The sequence below is a fragment of the Scyliorhinus canicula genome, chromosome 18 (genome assembly GCF_902713615.1).
Source record: "Scyliorhinus canicula chromosome 18, sScyCan1.1, whole genome shotgun sequence".
Taxonomy (NCBI): domain Eukaryota; kingdom Metazoa; phylum Chordata; class Chondrichthyes; order Carcharhiniformes; family Scyliorhinidae; genus Scyliorhinus; species Scyliorhinus canicula.
The window spans coordinates 39,519,631-39,542,713 of NC_052163.1; the positions used below are offsets into that span (position 1 = coordinate 39,519,631).

The 23,083-nt window shown below is 49.1% G+C and overlaps 1 protein-coding gene across 1 annotated transcript in view; it reads left to right on the forward strand.

Annotated features, from left to right (window-relative positions):
- The window catches only part of usp43a (ubiquitin specific peptidase 43a), a 528,525-nt gene that overhangs the window by 456,314 nt on the left and 49,128 nt on the right, over positions 1-23,083 (forward strand). Inside the window, exon 9 of the mRNA XM_038776890.1 lies at positions 10,129-10,232. Coding sequence (XP_038632818.1) covers positions 10,129-10,232 — 104 coding nt within the window. The remainder of the gene's footprint in view (positions 1-10,128; positions 10,233-23,083) is intronic.

Sequence of the window (23,083 nt, forward strand, 5' to 3'; positions counted from 1 at the left end):
TTTGGCTTCCTCCCAGTCTGCCAAAAAATAAAAGCAATCAATACCTCCGAGAATCTCTTGGGATACCGGTCCGTACTTGGCCATGGCTTAATTATTGCAGATATAAATTTTTGATTCCAACCAACTCTGTGAAGTGAATACTAGAGTACTTGTGCTACTGCTGCAACTACTTGTGCTCTTTTGAACAGGCGAAACCTTAACCACTTCCTAACAATATAGTCCTTCTTGCCAGCACTCGGATGGAAAGTAGAGTATTTATTTATTATGTCAGGACATCTGTTCTGATACTTTACAAGTATACCTTGAAGTCACACGATGTCCATTCCAATAACTAATGAGATAATGGCTATAGTCCAGTGATGGGCCACCGAGGCTAGTGAGTGGGCCGCATGAGTGGCCCTCCTTCATCTCAGTGGGCCACAAGATTGAAATCGGGCTTGTTCACTAACCATGACCCCATTAATAAGATTAAATACATTTACTGCATGCTGAATATTTCAGAACGAGTTCCAAAAAATTCTTAATTATTTATTTATCAATTATTTATATATTAATAGAACGGTATCAAATGGTAAAATTACAAGAAATATTTATTCTTTGGGAGCAGAGGGAGTGCACGGCTCTCACAGTCAATGTTGTGAGCAATCACCACCCACCTCACTTCACTTGCCCTTGCTTTACATGGACGGAAACCAGCGCAATGTGGCAACCCTGAGTGTGAGCGCAACGGTCAATAAAATGTCTCGGGGGCCATATTCAGAACCCAGTCTGTCCCAAAGCTCTGCCAGAAATTTATCACTTGAGTTTTGACACCTGGGAAAGGGTAAAGTTATTGCACCATCGATTAACAAAATATTGGGTTCTATTAATTTCAAATCACAATTTTTATGGAGAGTTTTTTTAGTGTGGCTGAGGCAGTTGTGTGTAGGCGAACAGGATTACAGGTTTTTTTAAGGGGAATACAAAAGCAAAATATTGCAGAAACTGGAAATCTGAGACAAAAACAAAAAATTCTAAATACTAGTCAAACGGCATCTGTGGAAAGAAACGCAATTAACGGGCCCGGTATTCCACCACGTCACGCACTGCTCAGATTTGTGAACGCCAGACACATCGCAAACTTTGACACATTGTACTTGGTCCCCAACTCCAGATTATCTATGTACATTGTAAACAATTGTGGACCCAACACTGATCCATGAGGCACACCACAAGCCACTGATCGCCAACCAGAAAAACTCCCATTTATCCCCACTCTTTGCTTTCTGTCAGTTAACCAACCCTCTACCCATGCTAATACATTACCCATAACGCCATGCGCCTTTATCTTCTGCAGCAGCCTTTTGTGCGGCACGTGGTTGAATGCCTTCTGGAAATCCAGATACACCGCATCCACCGGTTCCCCGTTGTCCACGTGCTCATACTGTCCTCAAAGAAATCTTGGCCGCACTTACCGGTCGCGCGCTGTTCACGCCGGCAGCGACCAGGTATGGTTGGCGCCGTGTGAACCGGTCGGGTTCGGCAGGCCGCTCGGCCCATCCGGGCCGGAGAATCGCCGGTCGCCGTGAGAAACAGCGAGCAGCGATTCTCCGAGCGGCCTGTCGCAAAACGCGACATGCCATTTTGGGGGGGACTGTCAAGGTTCGCCCGGCCCTCCCGCGATTCCCCCCCCCCCCCCCCCCCCCCCCCCCCGGCATGGAGTGCAGAGAATCGCTCCCCCAATCTTATTCAATTCAATCAGGTCCCCTCTCAGCCATCTCTGCTCCAGGAAAAAAAAACCCGAGTTTATCTAGCCAACGGAGAAGCCAGCCCCATATCTCTGGAATCAGCCTCATGAACGTCCTCTGAACTGCCTCCAATGCCACTCATTTTCCCTCAAATAAGGGGACTAAAACTGTGCACAATGCTCCAGGTGTGGTCTCACCAATGCCATCTACAGTTGCAAAACACTTTCTTACTTTTATACTCTATTCCTTTGGCTAAAAATGCCAACATTCCATTTGTTTTTTTTATTACCTGCTGTAACTTCATCCTAGTTTTCTGCAACTCATGCACGAGGACACCCAAATCCCTCTGCAACAGAGCACCCCAAAGTCTCTCACATTTAGGTAATAAGTTGCCTTTTCATTTTTCCAACCAAAATGGATGACCTCACACTTATCCATGTCAAGCTCAATCAGCCACATTTTGGCCCACTCAGCTAATCTATTTATAACCAATTATCATGGCTAATCGAATTGTGGCATGTTTCCGCCTCTCCTCCCACCCCCCAATAACCATTGTTAGAATACAATGAATATCCAAAGGGCAGGACATATGGACGTGGGCCAGATAAGAGTTCTGTGCTCAAATGGAACAACCAATAAGTTAGAAGCACAAGTTTAGCTTAAGGTTGTGATGCAGTAACCATTACAGAGACATGGAGCGGGATTCTCCAATCCCACAGAAGAGTGTCTACACCGTCGTAAACGCCGTCGCGTTTTATGACGGCGTGAACGGGTTGCTCCCACGTCTAATTCTGGCCCCTACAGGGGGTCAGCACGGCGCTAGTGCGGTTTGCACCACTCCAGCTGCAGATCCTGATGCGAACTTTGCGCCGCGGGATCTGCACATGCGCAGTCGCGCCGGTGCCAACGGGGACATGCGCAGTGGCGCCAGCGCAAGCACAGTGGCCTCCTTCAATGCGCCGGCGTGACGCAACAGGGCTACAGGGACCATTGGGTAGGAAAGGAGGGGTCCTTCCCCCCCCCCCCCCCCCCCCCCACTGCGCACAGGCCGCCACCCGACCCTCACACGTCGAGGTCCCGGCGGCCCAGAGCAGGTTAGAACGGCGCCAGCGGGACTCGGCTCTTTTCTTACCGGGGCCAGAGAATTGGCGGACCGGCCGCGACCCGTGCCGTGCCAACCATGCCGGCGCCAATGACACTGATTCTCCACACTGCAGAGAATGGCGTGTCGGGGTGGCGTGGCCCATTCCTGGGGATTCTCCCGCCCGGCATAGGGCTGGGAGAATCCCGCCCATGGTTCCAATCTGAGCATGACCGGGAACTAAATATCCCACGTTAGTCTCAGTAGTGCCCTGAAATATAATGGTCAATCGCATGCACGCGGGCCGGTGGGGGGGGCTATTGAAAAAGGCCAGAGAATGGGCGACAACTGGCCCATTCGTGCGGACTCGCGGCCGGAAGTGCAGGGCCTCTTATTGGCAGCCGTAGCTGCGAGGACTACTCCGGGGCCCTGCTGCCTTCAAAACTTCTCCAGGAAAGTCCAGAGTGATTCGCACCTGTTTTTTCGCGGGCGTGGGGACATAGCCCCATTATCTGAGAATTCCACCCAATGTATATTTCCAGGGCTTGACTATTTCTTTCACCATTTCTCTCAGAACGTTCTACCAGAGGTTGGCGCTTTCCGGTATTGGCATTGGCTTAATAATCTTTTCTGTTTATATTAAAAAAACAACCTCTTATTTTGAACAAATTCAGGATTTGTCTCCTGCCTAGCATCCTTCTCTTTTGCAAGCATTGAGGTAAGTGTTAAGTAATCTTGCCATTTTCTTTCACCCATGCCCAGGTGGCTATCTTCTCATCCGAGGGGTCTTCACAATGAACACTTCTGTCACTGATGTATCTGAGCAACATTGCACTAATTTTAACAATGTTTGGAGATTCTTTCCTCATACTCCCTAATTGGTATTCCCTGTCATTCCGGGCAGCATTTAAAACATCTCAAGCTATCCCTCAGCCATTTAACTGGATGAGTCACTTATGTTGCTATTAATTGGTCATTTAAGGGCTATGTGTGTGGTTGAATGTGGACGCGACGGTTGCAGTTAAAGGATACAGTGGGACTAATAAATTAATTTTCCAGCTTAATGAGTGACAGCCCCCCCAGCATATATACGCCTGCAGAATTAGTAATGTCATAGATTAAACCTGCACTAAGCTGCACTGAAAAAATAAAGTGACTTGGGTGCAGCGTGGCATACATTTGAAATGCCATTTTGCAGGTGACAGCAAAAAATAATGGAATAATTCCCTCTCGACAGCGAAACCACTTAGAAAGTGTGAGCGTGCTGTTACACACCTCGGGGAGTCGAGCGTAGAATAGGAGACAACTGCCTGTAGTGAATGCTTGGGCCATTGTGTATCGCGGGAGTTACTTCAAATTCTGATTACATAGAAGTTATTAACATCAGCAAGTTTGGACATGGTTGCTGTAGCAGCTAAAGAAGTCAAGGACGCGATCTAACGGAAAGGTTTTTTGAGTGTCATTTGTGGCAGATTTTGGGGATGTTTTCCGCCGGTTCTGTTGGCGGGTTCCCCACCTCTATCTCACCACACGTAGCCACTTTTTAGGGCCCTGGGGAGTTTTTCCCCAGTAAAGCCCACCCTTGGGATTATTTTTTATCACTGGAGAGCTGAACTCACTGGCCAGACCGGCTCCTCTGAGATCTGACTGCCATTTTACAAGCGTGCCCCAATCTGTAAGTGAGCTTGCCCACCCTTGGACAATTGGACAATGTCATGCTCAACGCACATGAGCATAATCCCCCCCCCCCCCCCCTCCTCCCCCAAGTGATAACCTGTTCATGGGTCGCCCTTTTCAGGCCTTCCCAAGCCCTCTTTCGGCCGCACCTCCACCCCCTTCCAGGACCCCTCCCCTTTTCACCCCCTCCAACCTTCCAGAAGCCCCTCTATACACGCCCTGCACCCATCACCCTTTATACTCTCCTACACTTTCCTTTCATGGGCGTGGCCCCCTCAGGCCCTGACCATTGCTGTGCCACCCAGGCACCCTGGCACTTTCACTCTAGTAACTCCTGCCAGCTTTGCAGTGCCACCTGGGTACCTTGGCAGTGCCAGGGTGGCAGTGCTAAGAAGCCAACCTGGCAGTGCCTTGGATCCCACATTCCAGGGAGAGAATCTTCCTGCCCTGTCCCTGACCTCCCAGGAGCCTCTGGCCCAGGTGACCCACCGGGTGCCATTCCGTCTGGTCAGCGTTGTGTGGACCAGTACTGAACGGCGCCGTTAGATGCTGGGAGGCCGGTAGATCCCGGGTGAGTACACCTAAGTGGGTTTATAGCTACTTAGGCGCGTGTGGCTTGGTCACGCCCATTATGGACAGGGTCCTGATTGCACTGCCTCATGAAGCCCGCGGGAGGTCTCCCCATGGTAGATTGCGCCCTAAGTTTGCAGACTTTCGTTTGCCACTGCGTCCTGTGACTTGAAAAACTGCTTGCTGCAGGTGATTTTTTCTTTCCTGAAACACCGGTCAATGTATGAACTCTCCTGCAGCACTGAGAAAAAAACAACATCATCCCAGACAGCACAGGCAATTCTGTTTTGTCTTCTAAAAAAAATGCACATTCTGATTTACACACCAGTGTTTTGTGGCTCCCAATTCTATCGTAAAACAGAATTACTGATGAAATGCAAGGAACCATCTCATCCCGTCAAGTTCCTACTGACGAGCAACAAAGGATGGACAATAAAATTCTCGCCTTTCCAGCATTGAATATCCTGAGATTTCCCCCCCACCCCCACCCCAAAAAATCATAATCAGGGGCTGTTTAGCACAGGGCTAAATCGCTGGCTTTGAAAGCAGGCCAGCAGCACGGTTCAATTCCCGTACCAGCCTCCCCGAACAGGCGCCGGAATGTGGCGACTAGGGGCTTTTCACAGTAACTTCATTTGAAGCCTACTCGTGACAATAAGCGATTTTCATTTCATTTCATTTTTTTAAAAAAAGGAAATATAGCTAATGGGGAAAAGTACAGGGCTGGAGTTTGCCTACTGGGTTCAGGGAGATGGTGATATTGATAATGGCGGACTATTTGTGTGATCTTCATGCCCAGTGTAAAACTGACTGCACCCTCTGGGGAGAGCAGACACGCACAGCTTAACACTGAAGTCCTGAATTGTGCTCTGCCACACGGGGCTCCAACACAGGCTGCGCTGTGGACCCCTGCCATGCCAGCAATCGCTGAGATCCGCCTGAATTTCAACATCCCCACTCCAGCACTGGTGTTAAGAAACTGTATGATAAGATAACAGGAATTTGAACACCGGCCTGATCAACAAAATTTGGTGAGCACCAGAAAGGCCCTGAAGAAAAGAAAATGATGATCACGGTGTGCTGTTAAGTGACTAGTTTGTAGCTATTTTAGGATAATTAATGAACATTTTTTTAGTTTTTCAATAGGCGAAACCCTGTTGTGGTTCTGGGAGGGAGGGGTGAGAACAGAAGTTGAAGTAGAATGGACACAGTTGAGGACCCTGTCAACCACTGGGGTTGGGCAAGTAGAGGGCGTGGCGTTAATTCTTCAATCGAGGAAAAAGGAATACATCTGGGACGGAATCACATGTATCCGACAGAGTCACAAAAACATGGAATAGAATCCTTACATAACACGGGGTGTGAGGCATTGTCGTTAAGATTGCTGTGGGTGTCTATGCGCTTGTTGTGAATATTGGTTCATAGTCTAGTCCCACAAATGGAAAGAGAAGTTGAGGAAAGGGAGGAGAAAGTTGCAGATGTGAAAACAAGCAGGGTGGAAATTGGAGACAAAGTTGCAAAAATTCCCAGTTCAGGTTGTGAGCAGGAAACCAAACTGACACAATCAATCATCAATGTTTCGGGAAAATGAGGTGAGAAAGGAGCTCCGAGTAGAAATGGAACAAAGAATGTTCCACGTATCACAACAAAGACGGGCATAGCTAGGACTCATGGGAGCATCCATAGCAACACCTTTTACGTGGAAGTCGGACAGGAAGTTGAAGGAAAAGTTGATCAGATTTGTTAACATTTGGAATTAATATTTGTGTGCAGTATATTTTATTCAATGCCTGTTACCTTATAAGTCTTATTTGTTCCCCAGCGTTACTTAACCCAGAGCGGGGCCTCTGAGGAACCTTCCAGACTTCTGCATGGCCACACAGCTTAGCAGGAACATTGGTTCTTATTATGAATGATTTAAAATACCAACATAACCTCCTTGGGTATTCTAGTCTTTTACTGTAGAAATATTCATACTGAGTTTAATTTAAAAATCTGTCGACATTTCATTATTTCTAGAAGCAGCTGCTCTGTCTAGGTTGGCGAACGATATAGGAACTGGAGGAATTGATAGAAAAAGCAATCGAACAGTGCTGATAATATAACTGCCAGTTCATTTCTTAGATTGCACAATCTCTGACTGTGTAATTAACCACGGGTAGGTTGAAGTCAGGAAGAATTTAGATTGATAGCCACATCTAGAATTGATATTGCCAAGAACAGATAAAATATTGCCGTGCTCAATGAGCGAAACCATTTTGACAGGTTTGATATGAGGATTATTTGAGTGGCAGGAAATGGAATGTACTGTGGATCAGCCGGTGAAGGAAAGTCACAATCTGTCAAACATTACTTTGCACGTGCCTTCTGCAAGCGGGTTTGAAATCTCTTTGGCACTTTGAGCATTGAATGAGAGCCATCTCCCATTTCTTTTATCGTATCATCATTGTTCTTCTTTGTTCTTTGTATCAGATTTTTTTTTACTCTGGCACTCTCCCCTGAGAATGCTAAGACTTTGATCTTTCTACATGTATTAACCTGAAGAATGACCAGCAGCAGATCGTCCTGATATTGGTAACCATAGCAACTGGACCTGATCCTGTTCTCACCTGACCCCTCTTCTCCCCCCCCCCCCCCCCCCCCCCCGGTATTTTTTCTAATGCACATTACCAAGTAGGGATCAGGCGTATAGGAACCTCTGTGGATTCTCTTGAAATAGGGCATATCATTCACTTGATGTGAAAATCTCCTTTGCTCAACATTCTTTATTGCTGTTCAGTCCTCTAGGTCATGTAACTTAAGACTAATTGTAAAAAAAAACTGAAGTCCACCCAAAGCCCCAAGGAAGGTACGAGTGCTATAGCACTGTAATCCAAGTTTTTGGTAAACAATCCAGAAGGTACAATTGTGCATATTGCTTTAAAATTAAATTAAAGTTTAAGTTTTTGTCAATCTAAGAAGCAGTTCTACCCCTTACTGATACAGTTCCCAAAGTTGCATTGGTTGAACAAGGAACACATCATGTGTATTCATCAATGTGGAACCCATGCCTGCTTGAAGCAGAACTTGCCACAGGCATAACTACTCTGGAGTTATTTTAAGCATTGACAGTGATGTGCTGATGCTCAAAATTATAAATAAGCCTTGTGGCAGTATTTCCTCAGGCAGAATATAAATATCTTGGATGGTGCAGTGGAGTTGAACTTCTGTGACATGGATTCAAATCCAATGTCCACCAGCTGTAAATGTCTTACCAGAAGTCATTGGGAGTATCCCAATCCTAAATGTGGACTTGTGTTCATAGAATTAAGCTGTGTCGAGTTCAACATTAAATTAGCATTTTTACACTGAGACGCTGGGGAGCTGGTGGTGCAAATGAAAAATTGGCACAGTGCAAATGGTATAGTTTGCCTCTTAAGCAAATTTCAGTCAGTGACAAAGTGACAATGCTCACTGCTGACCTCAAAAAAGTTACCCACAAAGGTCTAGCGATCTCTGTAGCATGGATTTCACCTTTTCCAATGTGAATGCAAATCTAGCTCCAGTCTTGGAACACCAATGATATCAAATAGAATAAGCAGCCAATCACATTGAAGAATTTTTACAGGCAGCAAACCGTAAAATGAATTGATTATTCTTCACTTTTTATAAATTTTACGGAGTGCAAAATACAAATTGGGGCATACACATTAGAAGCTGAAATAGCGTTAAAATATATATATTATTTATATACATATATATATATATTAATATTATGAGATTAAACTACGGCAGTTTTTCATCATTTGGCATTACAGAACTAGAAATTAGTTTTTCAAGGCCAGTGAAGTTATTTAGCAGTAGTTATGACTTAGTAATCCTTTAAAAAAAAATGGAGTTACAACTCAGAAACTTAGGTGGCACAGTGGTTAGCATTTCTGCCTCACAGATACGATGCTGGTATTGGATAACTGCGTTTGGAGTTGGCACGTTCTCCCGTGTCTGCGTGGGTTTCTTCCGGGTGCTCCGGTTTCCTCCCGCAGTCCATAGAAGCTGGATGTTAGGTGGAGTTACAGGGATAGGGTGTGGGTGTGGGCCTGGGTAGGCTGTTCTTTCAGAGGCATGGTGCAGACTCGAAGGGCCAAATGGCCGCCTTCTGCACTGTAGTGATTCTATGGTTCTATTATCTTTTGGGTGAGATTTAACATGAAAAATGTAAAAGGGGAAGCTCTCATCAGTTCAGTGATTTCTAAAGATTTCCATCTCTGCAGAGCACCCTGTGGAGAGGCAGGGGATCACTAACAACTGTGTGTAGCTGGGCAAGATTTTTGTGGCAGGGTTTTTATTCTGGCATCTGAAGAGTCAGCGTAGCACACATCCCTGCCGACACTACTCGGCCCACAGCAGTCTAAAGCTCCAACGATAGTTCATTGGCTTCAGACGGAACTTCCACCTCTCACTGGGAGTCTCACCAATCTGATTGGCCAAACAGTTCTCTAGTCCCTGCAGTGCCACAAGATGTGGACAGGATCAGACTGCAAGTGGACCCTAAGTCTAAAGTCCCGGCAATGCAGGAACAGGTAGGTTGAAAAGGAGGCTGTTAATGGAGAAGCCAACCACTTTCTCCCCTCACCCTTTGCCTGAGGTCTAAAAAGGGTTAATTTTCAGCCTCCCACCTTGCCACTGAACTCCACCTGCAAGCCTGAAAATTGAGACTGGGCAGAAAGGAGCTCTAAAGTGGTCAACAATTGGCCACATTAGGGCCTCAATTGGGTCAAGGGCAGGCGTAAAGTTACACAGAAGTTGGGGCAGGCAGGAGCCGGTCAGGAATGCCATCCGACAAATGTTACGCTCACCCCTGCCCACAAACCTGCCACTGGGAGAATGTAGAATTCTGCCCTGTGTGTGTGCGGACACCAGAAATTGCTGTCAGTGTCCCAGGGTAATAATGGGAAATGTTGTCATTATAACGACACAATCAATGTTTCACACAAAAAAAATCACAAAACATTTTCCAATATGAATATTTGTGTGAAAGGTCAGATTGGACACGACTAAAGGGAGTCACTATATAAATCTCTTTTTTTGTCTCAGAACTTTGGACATCTGTTCCGAATACGTGTGGTTGGAGGACTGACAACCAACTGTTACCTCTCTCCTCAAGACGTTCGACCACTCTGCCAGCCAGCAGTTGACAGGTGAGAATTGCTGATCGTCACACAGTGTTGCTGTCAAAACAATTTAATGTCCAGTTTCCCAAAGGAGCACTCTTTAAAATAAGTTTATGGGAGCTTGGATTTGTCCTTTAAACCTAAAATCACCTGTTTCACCACCACCACCCGCCCCCCCCACCTTTGTATCTGCTGCTTCATGTACTGTTTAAAAGCAACCAGATTAACTATTAAGCAAACAGCATAATTTACATATTTCCTGAAGTATTAGAACAAATTGTAACAATACACTTCAATGTATTTAAAGGGAAGTTAAAGGGAACGTAAACTAGTTTGTCTTATGATTTTGAAAAGCAGGATTATATTATTTGTACCGTTAAGACATTCTGATCTCTTAATGTGCCACTATCAGTGCCTTTTTTAGTCATGATCACCACCATTTACATCCCCTTTGTCTTTTTGTCCACGATATCTCTGTCAATCTCTCCCCAGCCTCCACGTATCGCTGGTCCTTTATCCAGCCCTACTGTTCCACTATCACCACCGCCACTCCACTCCACAACTGTATAAACCCCATCCTATTTCCAGCTCTCTCTAGCTTTGATGAAGAGTCATCCAAACTCAAAACATTAGCTCTGTACTCTCCACAGATGCTGTCAGACCTGCCGAGATTTTCCAGCGCTTTCTGTTTTTGTAATATTAGTCCTTGCGCCTTTTTTTTAATAAACATTTTATTGAGGTATTTTTGGTACTGTGACAACAACAAAATAAACAATGTACATGAAACTATAAACATAGTGAAAAAGCCGTCTCCCTTCCTTACAGGCCCCACCTTTATTAACCCCCTACTCTAATCTAAACTAACCCCCCCCCTTCTGCTGACGATTAATTTTCCGCGAAGAAGTCGGCGAGCAGTTGCCACCTCCGGGTGAACCCTAACAGTGACCCTCTCAAGGCGAACTTGATTTTCTCCAAACAGAGAAAGCTAGCCATGTCAGATAGCCCGGTCTCCGACTTCGGGAGCTTTGAGTCCCTCCAAGCTAATAGTATCCATCTCCGGGCTACCAGGGAAGCAAAGGCCAGAACGTCTGCCTCTTCCTCCTCCTGGATTCCCGGGTCTTCCGACACCCCGAAAATCGCCACCTCTGGACTCAGCGCCACCCTTGTTTTTAACACCGTGGACACGACATCTGCAAAACCCTGCCAAAATCCCCTAAGCTTTGGACATGCCCAGAACATGTGGACATGGTTCGCTGGTCCTCCCGCACATCTTGTACACCTGCCTTCCACCCCAAAGGATCTGCTCATCCGGTCCACTGTCATGTGAGCCCGATTAACGACCTTGAATTGTATCAGGCTGAGCCTGGCACATTGTGCGGACGCGTTGACTCTACTCAACATGTCCGCCCATAGACCATCCTCTATCTCTTCTCCCAGCTTCTCCTCCCACTTGCGCTTCAGCTCCTCGGTCTGCATCTCCTCTGACCCCATAAGTTCCTTGTAAATGTCCGAGATGCTCCCTTCTCCTACCCACCCTCTGCAAACTACCCTGTCCTGAATCCCCCTTAGCGGTAGGAGCGGGAAGGATGACACCTGTTTATGTAGGAAGTCCCGCACCTGCAGATACCTGAGTTTGTTTCCCCTCGCCAACCCAAACTTCTCCTCCAGCGCCCTCATACTCTGAAAGCTCCCCTCTATAAACATATCCCCCCATCCTCTCAATCCCTGCTCTCCGCCATATCCGGAACCCCCCATCCGGAGGCAAACCGGTGATTATTGCAGATTGGGGACCAGACCGATGCTCCCTCTGCTCCCACATGTCTCCTCCATTGTCCCAGACTCTCAGGGCCGCCACCACCACGGGGCTGGTGGAGTACCGTGCCGGCGGGAACAGCAGAGGCGCAGTTACCAACGACCCCAGACTGGTGCCCTTGCATGAAGCTGCCTCCATACGCTCCCATGCTGACCCCTCCCCCACCACCCACTTCCTGATCGTGGCTATATTCACCACCCAGTAATAGTTACTCAAATTTGGCAGCGCCACCCCACCCTCTCCCGACTCCGCTCAAGCATTACCTTCCTTACTCGCGGGGCCATGCCCGCCCAAACAAAGCCAGAGATCACTTTGTTGACCCGTTTAAGAAAGGACTGCAGAATAAAGATGGGGAGACATTGAAACACAAACAGGAATCTCGGGAGGACCGTCATCTTCACCGTCTGCACCCTCCCAGCCAGTGACAATGGGAGCGCGTCCCATCTCCGAAAATCATCCTTCGTTTGGTCTACTAGCCGGGCCAGATTTAATTTATGCAGCCGGTCCCATTCCCACGCCACTTGAATGCCTGGGTACCTAATGCTTCCCCCTACTAATCTAAATGACACCTCCCCCAATTGCCTCCTGTCCCCTCGCCTGGACCGCAAACATCTCACTTTTCCCCATATTTAGCTTATACCGCGAAAACCGGCCAAATTCCCCGAGAATCCCCATGATTTCTTCCATCCCCTCTAATGGGTCCGACACATACAGAAGCAGGTTGTCTGCATAGAGCTAGAATCTGTGCTCCACCAACCCCCCCCTTCCAGCCCCTTGAAGTTCTCCAAGCAATTGCCAACAGCTCTATAATTAGCGCGAACAATAGTGGTGAGAGGGGGCATCCCTGTCTCGTTCCCACGGTGCAGTCTATAATAGTCCGATGTTGTCTTATTTGTCCGTACGCTTGTCACAGGAGCCTGATGCAGCAACCTGATCCAGTCAATAAAGCCCCACCCAAATACGAACCGTCCCAGTACCTCCCACAGATAATCCCATTCTACCCGATCAAAAGCCTTTCCTGCATCCATTGCGATCACTACCTCCATCTCCCTACCTTCCGGGGGCATCATGATCACGTTTAACAAACATCTTACATTGGCCACCAATTGCCTACCCTTAACAAACCCCGTCTGGTCCTCCCCAATAATGTCTGGTACACAATCCTCAATCCTGGAGGACAAAATTTTGGCCAACAATTTAGCACGCCTTATTTTTAATAAATTTCGAGTACCGAATCAATTTTTGCCAATTAAGGGGCAATTTAGCGTGGCCAATCCACCTACCCTGCACAACTTTGGGCTGTGGAGGCGAAACCCACGCAAACACGGGGAGAATGCGCAAACTCCACACGGACGGTGACCCAGAGCCGGGATCGAACCTGGGACCTCGGCGCCGTGAGGCAGCAGGGCTAACCCACTGTGCCAACGTGCTGCCCCCTTGCGCCTTTTTTTAGTCTGGACTACAAAAGTACATGTGCGCTTCTTTCACTTCTCTTCTGGTTTCTGGCAACGCTCTCGGTGGGCATGAACTATAAAATGGATGGATCTGTCTTGGTCTCAAGTTATGATACCCTCAGCAGTGAGTCCAGGGAATATTGGGAGAATCTATTTACGTTTATGGCAGCAACATCGAAGTTATTGGGATTAGGTAGGGGAGTGGGCTTGGGTGGAGGGCTCTTTCAGTGGGTTAGTGGAGACACGATGGGCCGAATGGCCTCTTCCTGCACGGTAGGGATTCCATGATTCTCTGAATTGTTTTCACCTAGCATCATCATAAGCAAACATAGGTTGCCAATCCTGAATGTAAATCCTTGTTGAATCCCCATTATGAATCTAGATATACTTATCCAAATTAATACACTAGTTTCACTCAAATTAACCTAATACAGATTAGCAGTCAAATCAGAAACTATCTTTATTACTTAGTACTAAACAAGGCAAACTGTTTGGAGAGAAAGTGACAATTAAACACTTTTTTTGGAGTATGCACTGAGCCATTTCTCTAAAAGTTGCAGCATCACTATATAAAACTGCATCATTAAGGCAAATAAATATTTATGGTATTGATTGCACGATATGTGATTGCACTGTTAGTGCATTGTTACAGGGATGGAAATTTGTCAGACGTGAAATATCTAACTACATTTTAGAAAAAAGTTACATTATTGTTATAATAACTTCTCCAATTTTTAGCATATCTATTTTTTGAATAAGTATTTTTTAATCTCCGGGGACCCTCTGGTAAGCTCAGGAAAGTGCTACTTGTGTACTGTTGTGCCTTCCGAAATCCACACCCGACCCACATGTGACTTTGCCCAGCATTCTCACACGCAGCACAAAAATTTATTGATACATTCTGGCACTTTCTCCACTGAGAAATGTACTGCAGTGCATGACAGCACTTACACAATGATGATCAATGTGGAGGTCAACCTATCTTTCAGAACAGATTTTGATGATGAATCACTGCATAAAAAACACATCTACATTAGAATACAGCATCTAACTGTGATGTTTGAAGGTGTCAAAGCATTTTATACTTGTTTTCAGAATGTTCCCAACTCCTCAGTAGGCTTCCCCAGTGGTCATTTGGATTTGTTTTATTATCACGTGTACCGAGGTACAGTGAAAAGTATTATTCTATGTACAGTCCAGACAGATCATTCCATACTTCTTACTCTCACATCATGGGCGGTATTCCCCCCCCCCCCCCCCCCCCCCGCCCCATGCCGGGTGGGAGAATTGCCGGGGTGCCGCACGAGTCACGCCACGCTGCCCCGACACCCGCACGCGATTCTCCCAACCCCCCCAAAACCAGCGCCGGATGGCACGAGCGGCCGCTCCAACACGACAGGTTCCCGCCTGCGCCATCCACCCCTGGTCGCTGCCGGCGGTAACTTGCGGGAACGTGGGGGGGGGGGGAGGGGGGGGCGCAGCCTGTGGGAGAGGGGCTCCTTCACCGGGGGGGGGGCCTCTGATGGGGTCTGGCCCGCGATCGGGGCCCACCAATCGGCGGTCCGGCCTCTCACCCCCCGGGCCTACCTCCTTCCGCGGCCGGCCCTAGAACACCGGCACCATGTTGGTGAGGGGCCGCAAGATACCTATCTTTGAGCCAGGAAGTCCAGAAAAGGCTGCCATCGTTTATAGAACCCTTGTATTGATCCTCTCGGGGCAAATTTGACCCTTTCCAATTTTATAAATCCCGCCATGTCACTGATCCAGGTCTCCACACTTGGGGGCCTCGCATCCTTCCACTGCAGCAAGATCCTTCGTCGGGCTACTAGGGACGCAAAGGCCAGGACACCGGCCTCTTTCGCCTCCTGCACCCCCGGCTCTACCGCCACTCCAAAAATCGCGAGTCCCCACCCTGGTTTGACCCTGGATCCAACCATCCTCGACACCGTCCTCGACACCGTCCCCGCCATCCCCTTCCAGAATTCTTCCAGTGCTGGGCATGCCCAGAACATATGGGCATGATTCGCTGGACTCCCCGAACACCTGGTGCACCTGTCCTCACCCCCAAAGAACCTACTCATCCTAGTCCCGGACATGTGGGCTAGGTGCAGCACCTTAAATTGGATGAGACTAAGCCTCGCACATGAGGAGGAAGAGTTGACTCTCTCCAAGGCATCTGCCCAAGTTCCGTCCTCTATCTGCTCCCCGAGTTCCTCCTCCCATTTAGCCTTCAGCTCCTCCACTGACGACTCCTCCACCGCCTGCGTTACCGTATAGATGTCAGACACCTTCCCCTCTCCGACCCACCCCCCCCGAAAGCACTCTGTCCATCGTCCCCCGCGAGGGCAGCAAAGGGAATCCCTCTACCTGTCGCCTAGCAAACGCCTTTACCTGCAAGTATCCGAACATGTTCCCTTGGGGAAGCCCAAATTTATCTTCCAGTTCCCCCAGGCCCGCAAACCTCCCGCCAATAAACAGGTCCCTCAATTTACTGATGCCCACCCTTTGCCACCCCCTAAATCCCCCATCCCTGTTCCCTGGGATGAACCGATGATTGCCACCCAATGGAGCCTCCATCGAGCCCCCTGTTTCCCCCCGATGCCGTCTCCACTGTCCCCAGATTCTTAGGGTCGCCGCCACCACCGGGCTCGTGGTAAACCTCTTAGGGGAGAGCGGCAACGGCGCCGTTACCATGACACCCAGGCTCGTACCTCTACATGACGCCATCTCCATTCTTTTCCACGCCGCCCATCCCCCTTCCATCACCCATTTACGCACCATTGACACATTGGCCGCCCAATAGTACCCCAGAAGGTTGGGCAGCGCCAGCCCGCCTCTATCCCTCCCTCGCTCCAGGAACACCCTCTTCACTCTCGGAGTCCCATGTGCCCACTGAAACCTCAAAATACTGCTAGTCACTCTCCTAAAGAAGGCCCTGGGGATGAAGATGGGCAGGCACTGAAAGAGGAACAAGAACCTCGGAAGCACCGTCATTTTGACGGACTGTACCCTCCCCGCCAACGACAATGGCAGCATGTTCCACCTCTTGAACTCCTCCTCCATCTGATCTACAAGTCTGGTGAAATTATGTTTGTGAAGAGTCCCCCAGTCCCTGGCCACCTGCACCCCCAGGTACCTAAAGCTCTCCCCTGCCCGCCTAAGCGGGAGCCCACCAATTCCTTCCTCCTGGTCTCCAGGGTGCACCACAAACACCTCACTCTTGCCTAAATTTAATTTATAACCTGAAAAGGTCCCAAACTCAGCTAGCAGCTCCATCACCCCCGGCATCCCTCCCACCGGGTCCGCCACATACAGTAACAGGCCATCAGCATACAACGACACCCTATGTTCCTCCCCACCTCGCACCAAACATCTCCACCTCTCTGAATCCCTCAACGCCATCGCCAGCGGCTCGTTTGCCAGTGCAAACAACAAGGAGGACAGGGAGCAACCCTGCCTGGTCCCTCGGTAAAGCTGGAAGTACTCCGACCTCCTCCCATTCGTGGCCATGCACGCCATCGTTCCTCATATAGCAGCCTTACCCATCTAATGAACCCTTCACCAAATCCAAACCTCCCCAACACCTCCCATAAATACCCCCACTCCACTCTATCGAAGGCCTTCTCCGCATCCAGCGCCACCACTATCTCTGCCTCCCCCTCAATCGCCGGCATCATGATGACATTCAACAATCTCCGCACATTCGTGTTCAGCTGCCTTCCCTTCACAAAACCTGTCTGGTCCTCGTGCACAACCCCTGGCACACAGTCCTCTATCCTGGTGGCCAGGATTTTTGCCAGCACCTTGGCATCTACGTTGAGGAGAGATATGGGCCTGTATGAACCACACTGCTGGGGGTCCTTGTCCCTCTTTAAAATGAACGAGATCAGTGCCCGCGACATCGTCGGGGGCAAAGTTCCCCCTTCCCATGCTTCATTGAGTGTCCGCACCAGCAAGGGGCCCACTAGGTCCACAAACTTTTTATAAAATTCCACCGGGAACCCATCCGGCCCCGGTGCCTTCCCTGACTGCATCTGCTCGATCCCCTTAACTAGCTCCTCCAGATCAATCGGCGCACCCAACCCCTCCACCTGCTCCTCCTGCACCTTCGGGAAAGAAAGCCCGTCGAGGAACCTCTCCATTCCCCTCCTCTCCCCCGTTGGCTCCGACCGGTACAGTTCCCCGTAAAAGTCCTTGAAGACCTCATTCACCTCTGCCCCTTTCCGCACCACATTCCCACTCTTGTCTCTCACTCCAGCAATTTCCTTAGCCGCTTCCCGCTTGCGGAGCTGATGAGCCAGCATCCTACTCGCCTTTTCACCATGTTCGTACACTGCCCCTTGTGCCTTCCTCCACTGTGCCTCCGCCTTTCTAGTGGTTTGCAAATCAAATTTAGCCTGCAGGCTGCGCCTCTCCCCCAGCAGTCCCTCCTCTGGTGCCTCTGCGTACCTCCTGTCCACCTCCAGCATCCTTCCCACCAGTCTATCCCTCTCACTCCTCTCGCTCCTCTCGCTGTGTGCCCGGATGGATATCAGCTCCCCACGAATCACTGCTTTCAGGGCTTCCCAGACCACCCCCACCTGGACCTCCCCTGTATCATTCACCTCGAGGTACCCCTCAATACTTGCCCGGACCCTCCTACACACCTCCTCCTCCGCCAACAACCCCACATCCAACCGCCACAACGGTCGCTGGTCCCGCACCTCCCCCATCTCCAATTCTATCCAATGCGGAGCGTGGTCGGAGATTGCAATGGCCGAATACTCGGCCTCCTCCACTCTTGGAATCAGTCCCCTACTCACCACGAAGAAGTCTATCCGAGAATAGACCCTATGTACGTGGGAGAAGAAAGAGTACTCGCGTGCCCTCGGCCTCACAAACCTCCATGGATCCACCCCACCCATCTGGTCCATAAACCCTCTCAGTACCTTGGCCGCCGCCGGCCTCCTACCCGTCCTAGGTCTGGACCGATCCAGTGAAGGATCCAACACCATATTGAAGTCCCCCCCCCATGATCAGACCTCCCGCCTCTAGATCCGGGACACATCCCAGCATATGCCTCATAAAGCCCGCATCGTCCTAATTTGGGGCATACACACTAGCAAGTACCACCTTCTCTCCTTGTAGCCTGCCCCTAACCATAACATACCTACCCCCCTTATCCGCCACCACCTCTGATGCCTCAAACGACACATTTTTCCCCACCAGAATCGCCACTCCCCGGTTCTTCACATCCAACCCAGAGTGGAAAACCTGCCCCACCCATCCCTTCCTCAGACGGACCTGTTCCGCCACCTTCAGGTGGGTCTCCTGAAGCATTGCCACATCTGCCTTTAGCCCCTTCAGATGAGCAAGTACCCTCGACCGCTTCACCGGCCCATTCCATCCTCTCGCATTCCAGGTGACCAACCGAATCAGAGGGCATCCCGCCCCCCTCCCCCGTCGACTAGCCATAGCCCGTCGACTGCCCGCCCCAGGCCAGCACCCCCTGCCCGACCCAGCCCCCACAGCGACAACACCTCACCTCTGTCCCCCCAGCCTCCACCAGCTCCTTCCTGACCCTACCAGCAGCAACCTGGTATTCCCCTTTCCCCCCACCCCCCCCCCCCCCCTTCCCCCCCAGGTTAGGAACCCTCCTAGCCACGAACCGTCCTCCATTGTACTTCCGTGGGTCAGCTAACTTCTGCTGACCCCGGAAACTCCCGCCAATAACCCGACCCCTCCAAAAGTGGGATCATCCCCCAATCTATCCCTCCTCCAGGCACCGCTCCAGCGCGGGGAAGAACCAGTTAAGGCCCCACTCCATACACCCAACCCGACATAGAATACAACAAACCCCCCCAACCCTCCCCGCAAGATACAAAACTCAAACGATGCCCCACAGCAAAATAAAATAACAGAACAACACCCCCATAAATAACCATTTCATAAATTGCAAAAGTACAAAAAAAAGAGAACACAGCAACAGGAGAAACCAGCAATAAAGTATTACAACCGACCCCGCAACCCCCAACCCCTAGTTCAAGTCCTGTTTCTCCGTCCGCACGAAGGCCCACGCCTCCTCCGGGGAATCAAAATAATAATGCCGGTCTGAATAAGTTACCCACAGGTGCGCGGGCTGCAACATTCTGAACTTTATCTTTTTCCTGTAAAGCACCTCTTTCATAGAACGATACAGCGCAGTACAGGCCCTTCGGCCCTCGATGTTGCACCGACATGGAAAAAAAAACACTAAAGGCCATCTAACCTACACTATGCCCTTATCATCCATATGCTTATCCAATAAATTTTTAAATGCCCTCAATGTTGGCGAGTTCACTACTGTTGCAGGTAGGGCATTCCACGGCCTCACCACTCTTTGCGTAAAAAACCTACCTCTGACCTCTGTCCTATATCTATTACCCCTCAATTTAAGGCTATGTCCCCTCGTGCTAGCCACCTCCATCCGCGGGAGAAGGCTCTCGCTGTCCACCCTATCTAACCCTCTGATCATTTTGTATGCCTCTATTAAGTCACCTCTTAACCTTCTTCTCTCTAACGAAAACAACCTCAAGTCCATCAGCCTTTCCTCATAAGATTTTCCCTCCATACCAGGCAACATCCTGGTAAATCTCCTCTGCACCCGTTCCAAAGCTTCCACGTCCTTCCTATAATGAGGCGACCAGAACTGTACGCAATACTCCAAATGCGGCCGTACCAGAGTTTGGTACAGCTGCATCATGACCTCATGGCTCCGGAACTCAATCCCTCTACCAATAAAGGCCAACACACCATAGGCCTTCTTCACAACCCTATCAACCTGGGTGGCAACTTTCAGGGATCTATGTACATGGACACCGAGATCCCTCTGCTCATCCACACTACCAAGAATTTTACCATTAGCCAAATATTCCGCATTCCTGTTATTCTTTCCAAAGTGAATCACCTCACACTTCTCCACATTAAACTCCATTTGCCACCTCTCAGCCCAGCTCTGCAGCTTATCTATGTCCCTCTGTAACCTGCAACATCCTTCCGCACTGTCTACAACTCCACCGACTTTAGTGTCGTCTGCAAATTTACTCACCCATCCTTCTGCGCCCTCCTCTAGGTCATTTATAAAAATGACAAACAGCAACGGCCCCAGAACAGATCCTTGTGGTACGCCACTCGTAACTGAACTCCATTCTGAACATTTCCCATCAACTACCACTCTCTGTCTTCTTTCAACTAGCCAATTTCTGATCCACATCTCTAAATCACCCTCAATCCCCAGCCTCCGTATTTTCTGCAATAGCCGACCGTGGGGAACCTTATCAAACGCTTTACTGAAATCCATATACACCACATCAACTGCTCTACCCTCGTCTACCTGTTCAGTCACCTTCTCAAAGAACTCGATAAGGTTTGTGAGGCATGACCTACCCTTCACAAAACCATGCTGACTATCCCTAATCATATTATTCCTATCTAGATGATTATAAATCGTATCTTTTATAATCCTCTCCAAGACTTTACCCACCACAGACGTTAGGCTCACCGGCCTATAGTTACCGGGGTTATCTCTACTCCCCTTCTTGAACAAAGGGACCACATTTGCTATCCTCCAGTCCTCTGGCACTATTCCTGTAGCCAATGATGACCTAAAAATCAAAGCCAAAGGCTCAGCAATCTCTTCCCTGGCTTCCCAGAGAATCCTAGGATAAATCCCATCCGGCCCCGGGGACTTATCTATTTTCACCTTGTCCAGAATTGCCAACACTTCTTCCCTACGCACCTCAATGCCATCTATTCTAATAGCCTGGGTCTCAGCATGCTCCTCCACAATATTATCTTTTTCTTGAGTGAATACTGACGAAAAGTATTCATTTAGTATCTCGCTTATCTCCTCAGCCTCCACACACAACTTCCCACCACTGTCCTTGACTGGCCCAACTCTTACCCTAGTCATTCTTTTATTCCTGACATACCTATAGAAAGCTTTTGGGTTTTCCTTGATCCTACCTGCCAAAGACTTCTCATGTCCCCTCCTTGCTCGTCTCAGCTCTCTCTTTAGATCCTTCCTCGCTTCCTTGTAACTATCAAGCGCCCCAACTGAAACTTCACGCCTCATCTTCACATAGGCCTCCTTCTTCCTCTTAACAAGAGATTCCACTTCTTTGGTAAACCACGGTTCCCTCGCTCGACCCCTTCCTCCCTGCCTGACTGGTACGTACTTATCAAGAACATGCAATAGCTGTTCCTTGAACAAGCTCCACATATCCAGTGTGCCCAACCCTTGCAGCCTACTTCTCCAACCAACACATCCTAAGTCATGTCTAATGGCATCATAATTGCCCTTCCCCCAGCTATAACTCTTGCTCTGCGGGGTATACTTATCCCTTTCCATCACTAACGTAAAGGTCACCGAATTGTGGTCACTGTCTCCAAAGTGTTCACCTACCTCCAGATCTAACACCTGGCCTGGTTCATTACCCAACACCAAATCCAAAGTGGCCTCACCTCTTGTTGGCCTGTCAACATATTGTGTCAGAAAACCCTCCTGCACACATTGTACAAAGAACGACCCATCCAATGTACTCGAACTATATCTTTTCCAGTCAATATTAGGAAAGTTAAAGTCTCCCATAACAACTACCCTGTTACTTTCGCTCTTTTCCAGAATCATCTTCGCCATCCTTTCCTCTACATCTCTAGAACTATTAGGTGGCCTATAGAAAACTCCCAACAGGGTGACCTCTCCTTTCCTGTTTCTAACCTCAGCCCATACTACCTCGGAAGAAGAGTCCCCATCTTGCATCCTTTCTACCACCGTAATACTGTCCTTGACTAGCAGCGCCACACCTCCCCCTCTTTTGCCCCCTTCTCTGACCTTACTAAAGCACCTAAACCCCGGAACCTGCAACAACCATTCCTGTCCCTGCTCTATCCATGTCTCTGAAATGGCCACAACATCGAAGTCCCAGGTACCAACCCATGCTGCCAGTTCCCCTACCTTATTTCGTATACTCCTGGCATTGAAATAGACACACTTCAAACCACAGACCTGAACACTGCCGCCCTCCTGCGAAGTCAAAACTGTGCTCCTGACCTCTCTACTCTCAATCTCTCGCACCCCAAAACTACAATCCAGGTTCCCATGCCCCTGCTGAATTAGTTTAAACCCCCCCAAAGAGTACTAACAAATCTCCCCCCCAGGATATTGGTGCCCCTCAGGTTCAGATGTAGACCATCCTGTCTATAGAGGTCCCACCTTCCCCAGAAAGAGCCCCAGTTATCCAGAAATCTGAATCCCTCCCGCCTGCACCATCCCTGTAGCCACGTGTTTAATTGCTCTCTCTCCCTATTCCTCATCTCACTATCACGTGGCACGGGCAACAACCCAGAGATAACAACTCTGTTTGTTCTCGCTCTGAGCTTCCATCCTAGCTCCCTAAAGGCCTGCCTGACATCCTTGTCCCCTTTCCTACCTATGTCGTTAGTGCCAATGTGGACTACGACTTGGGGCTGCTCCCCCTCCCCCTTAAGGACCCGGAAAACACGATCCGAGACATCACGTACCCTTGCACCTGGGAGGCAACATACCAAACGTGAGTCTCTCTCGCTCCCACAAAATCTCCTATCTGTGCCCC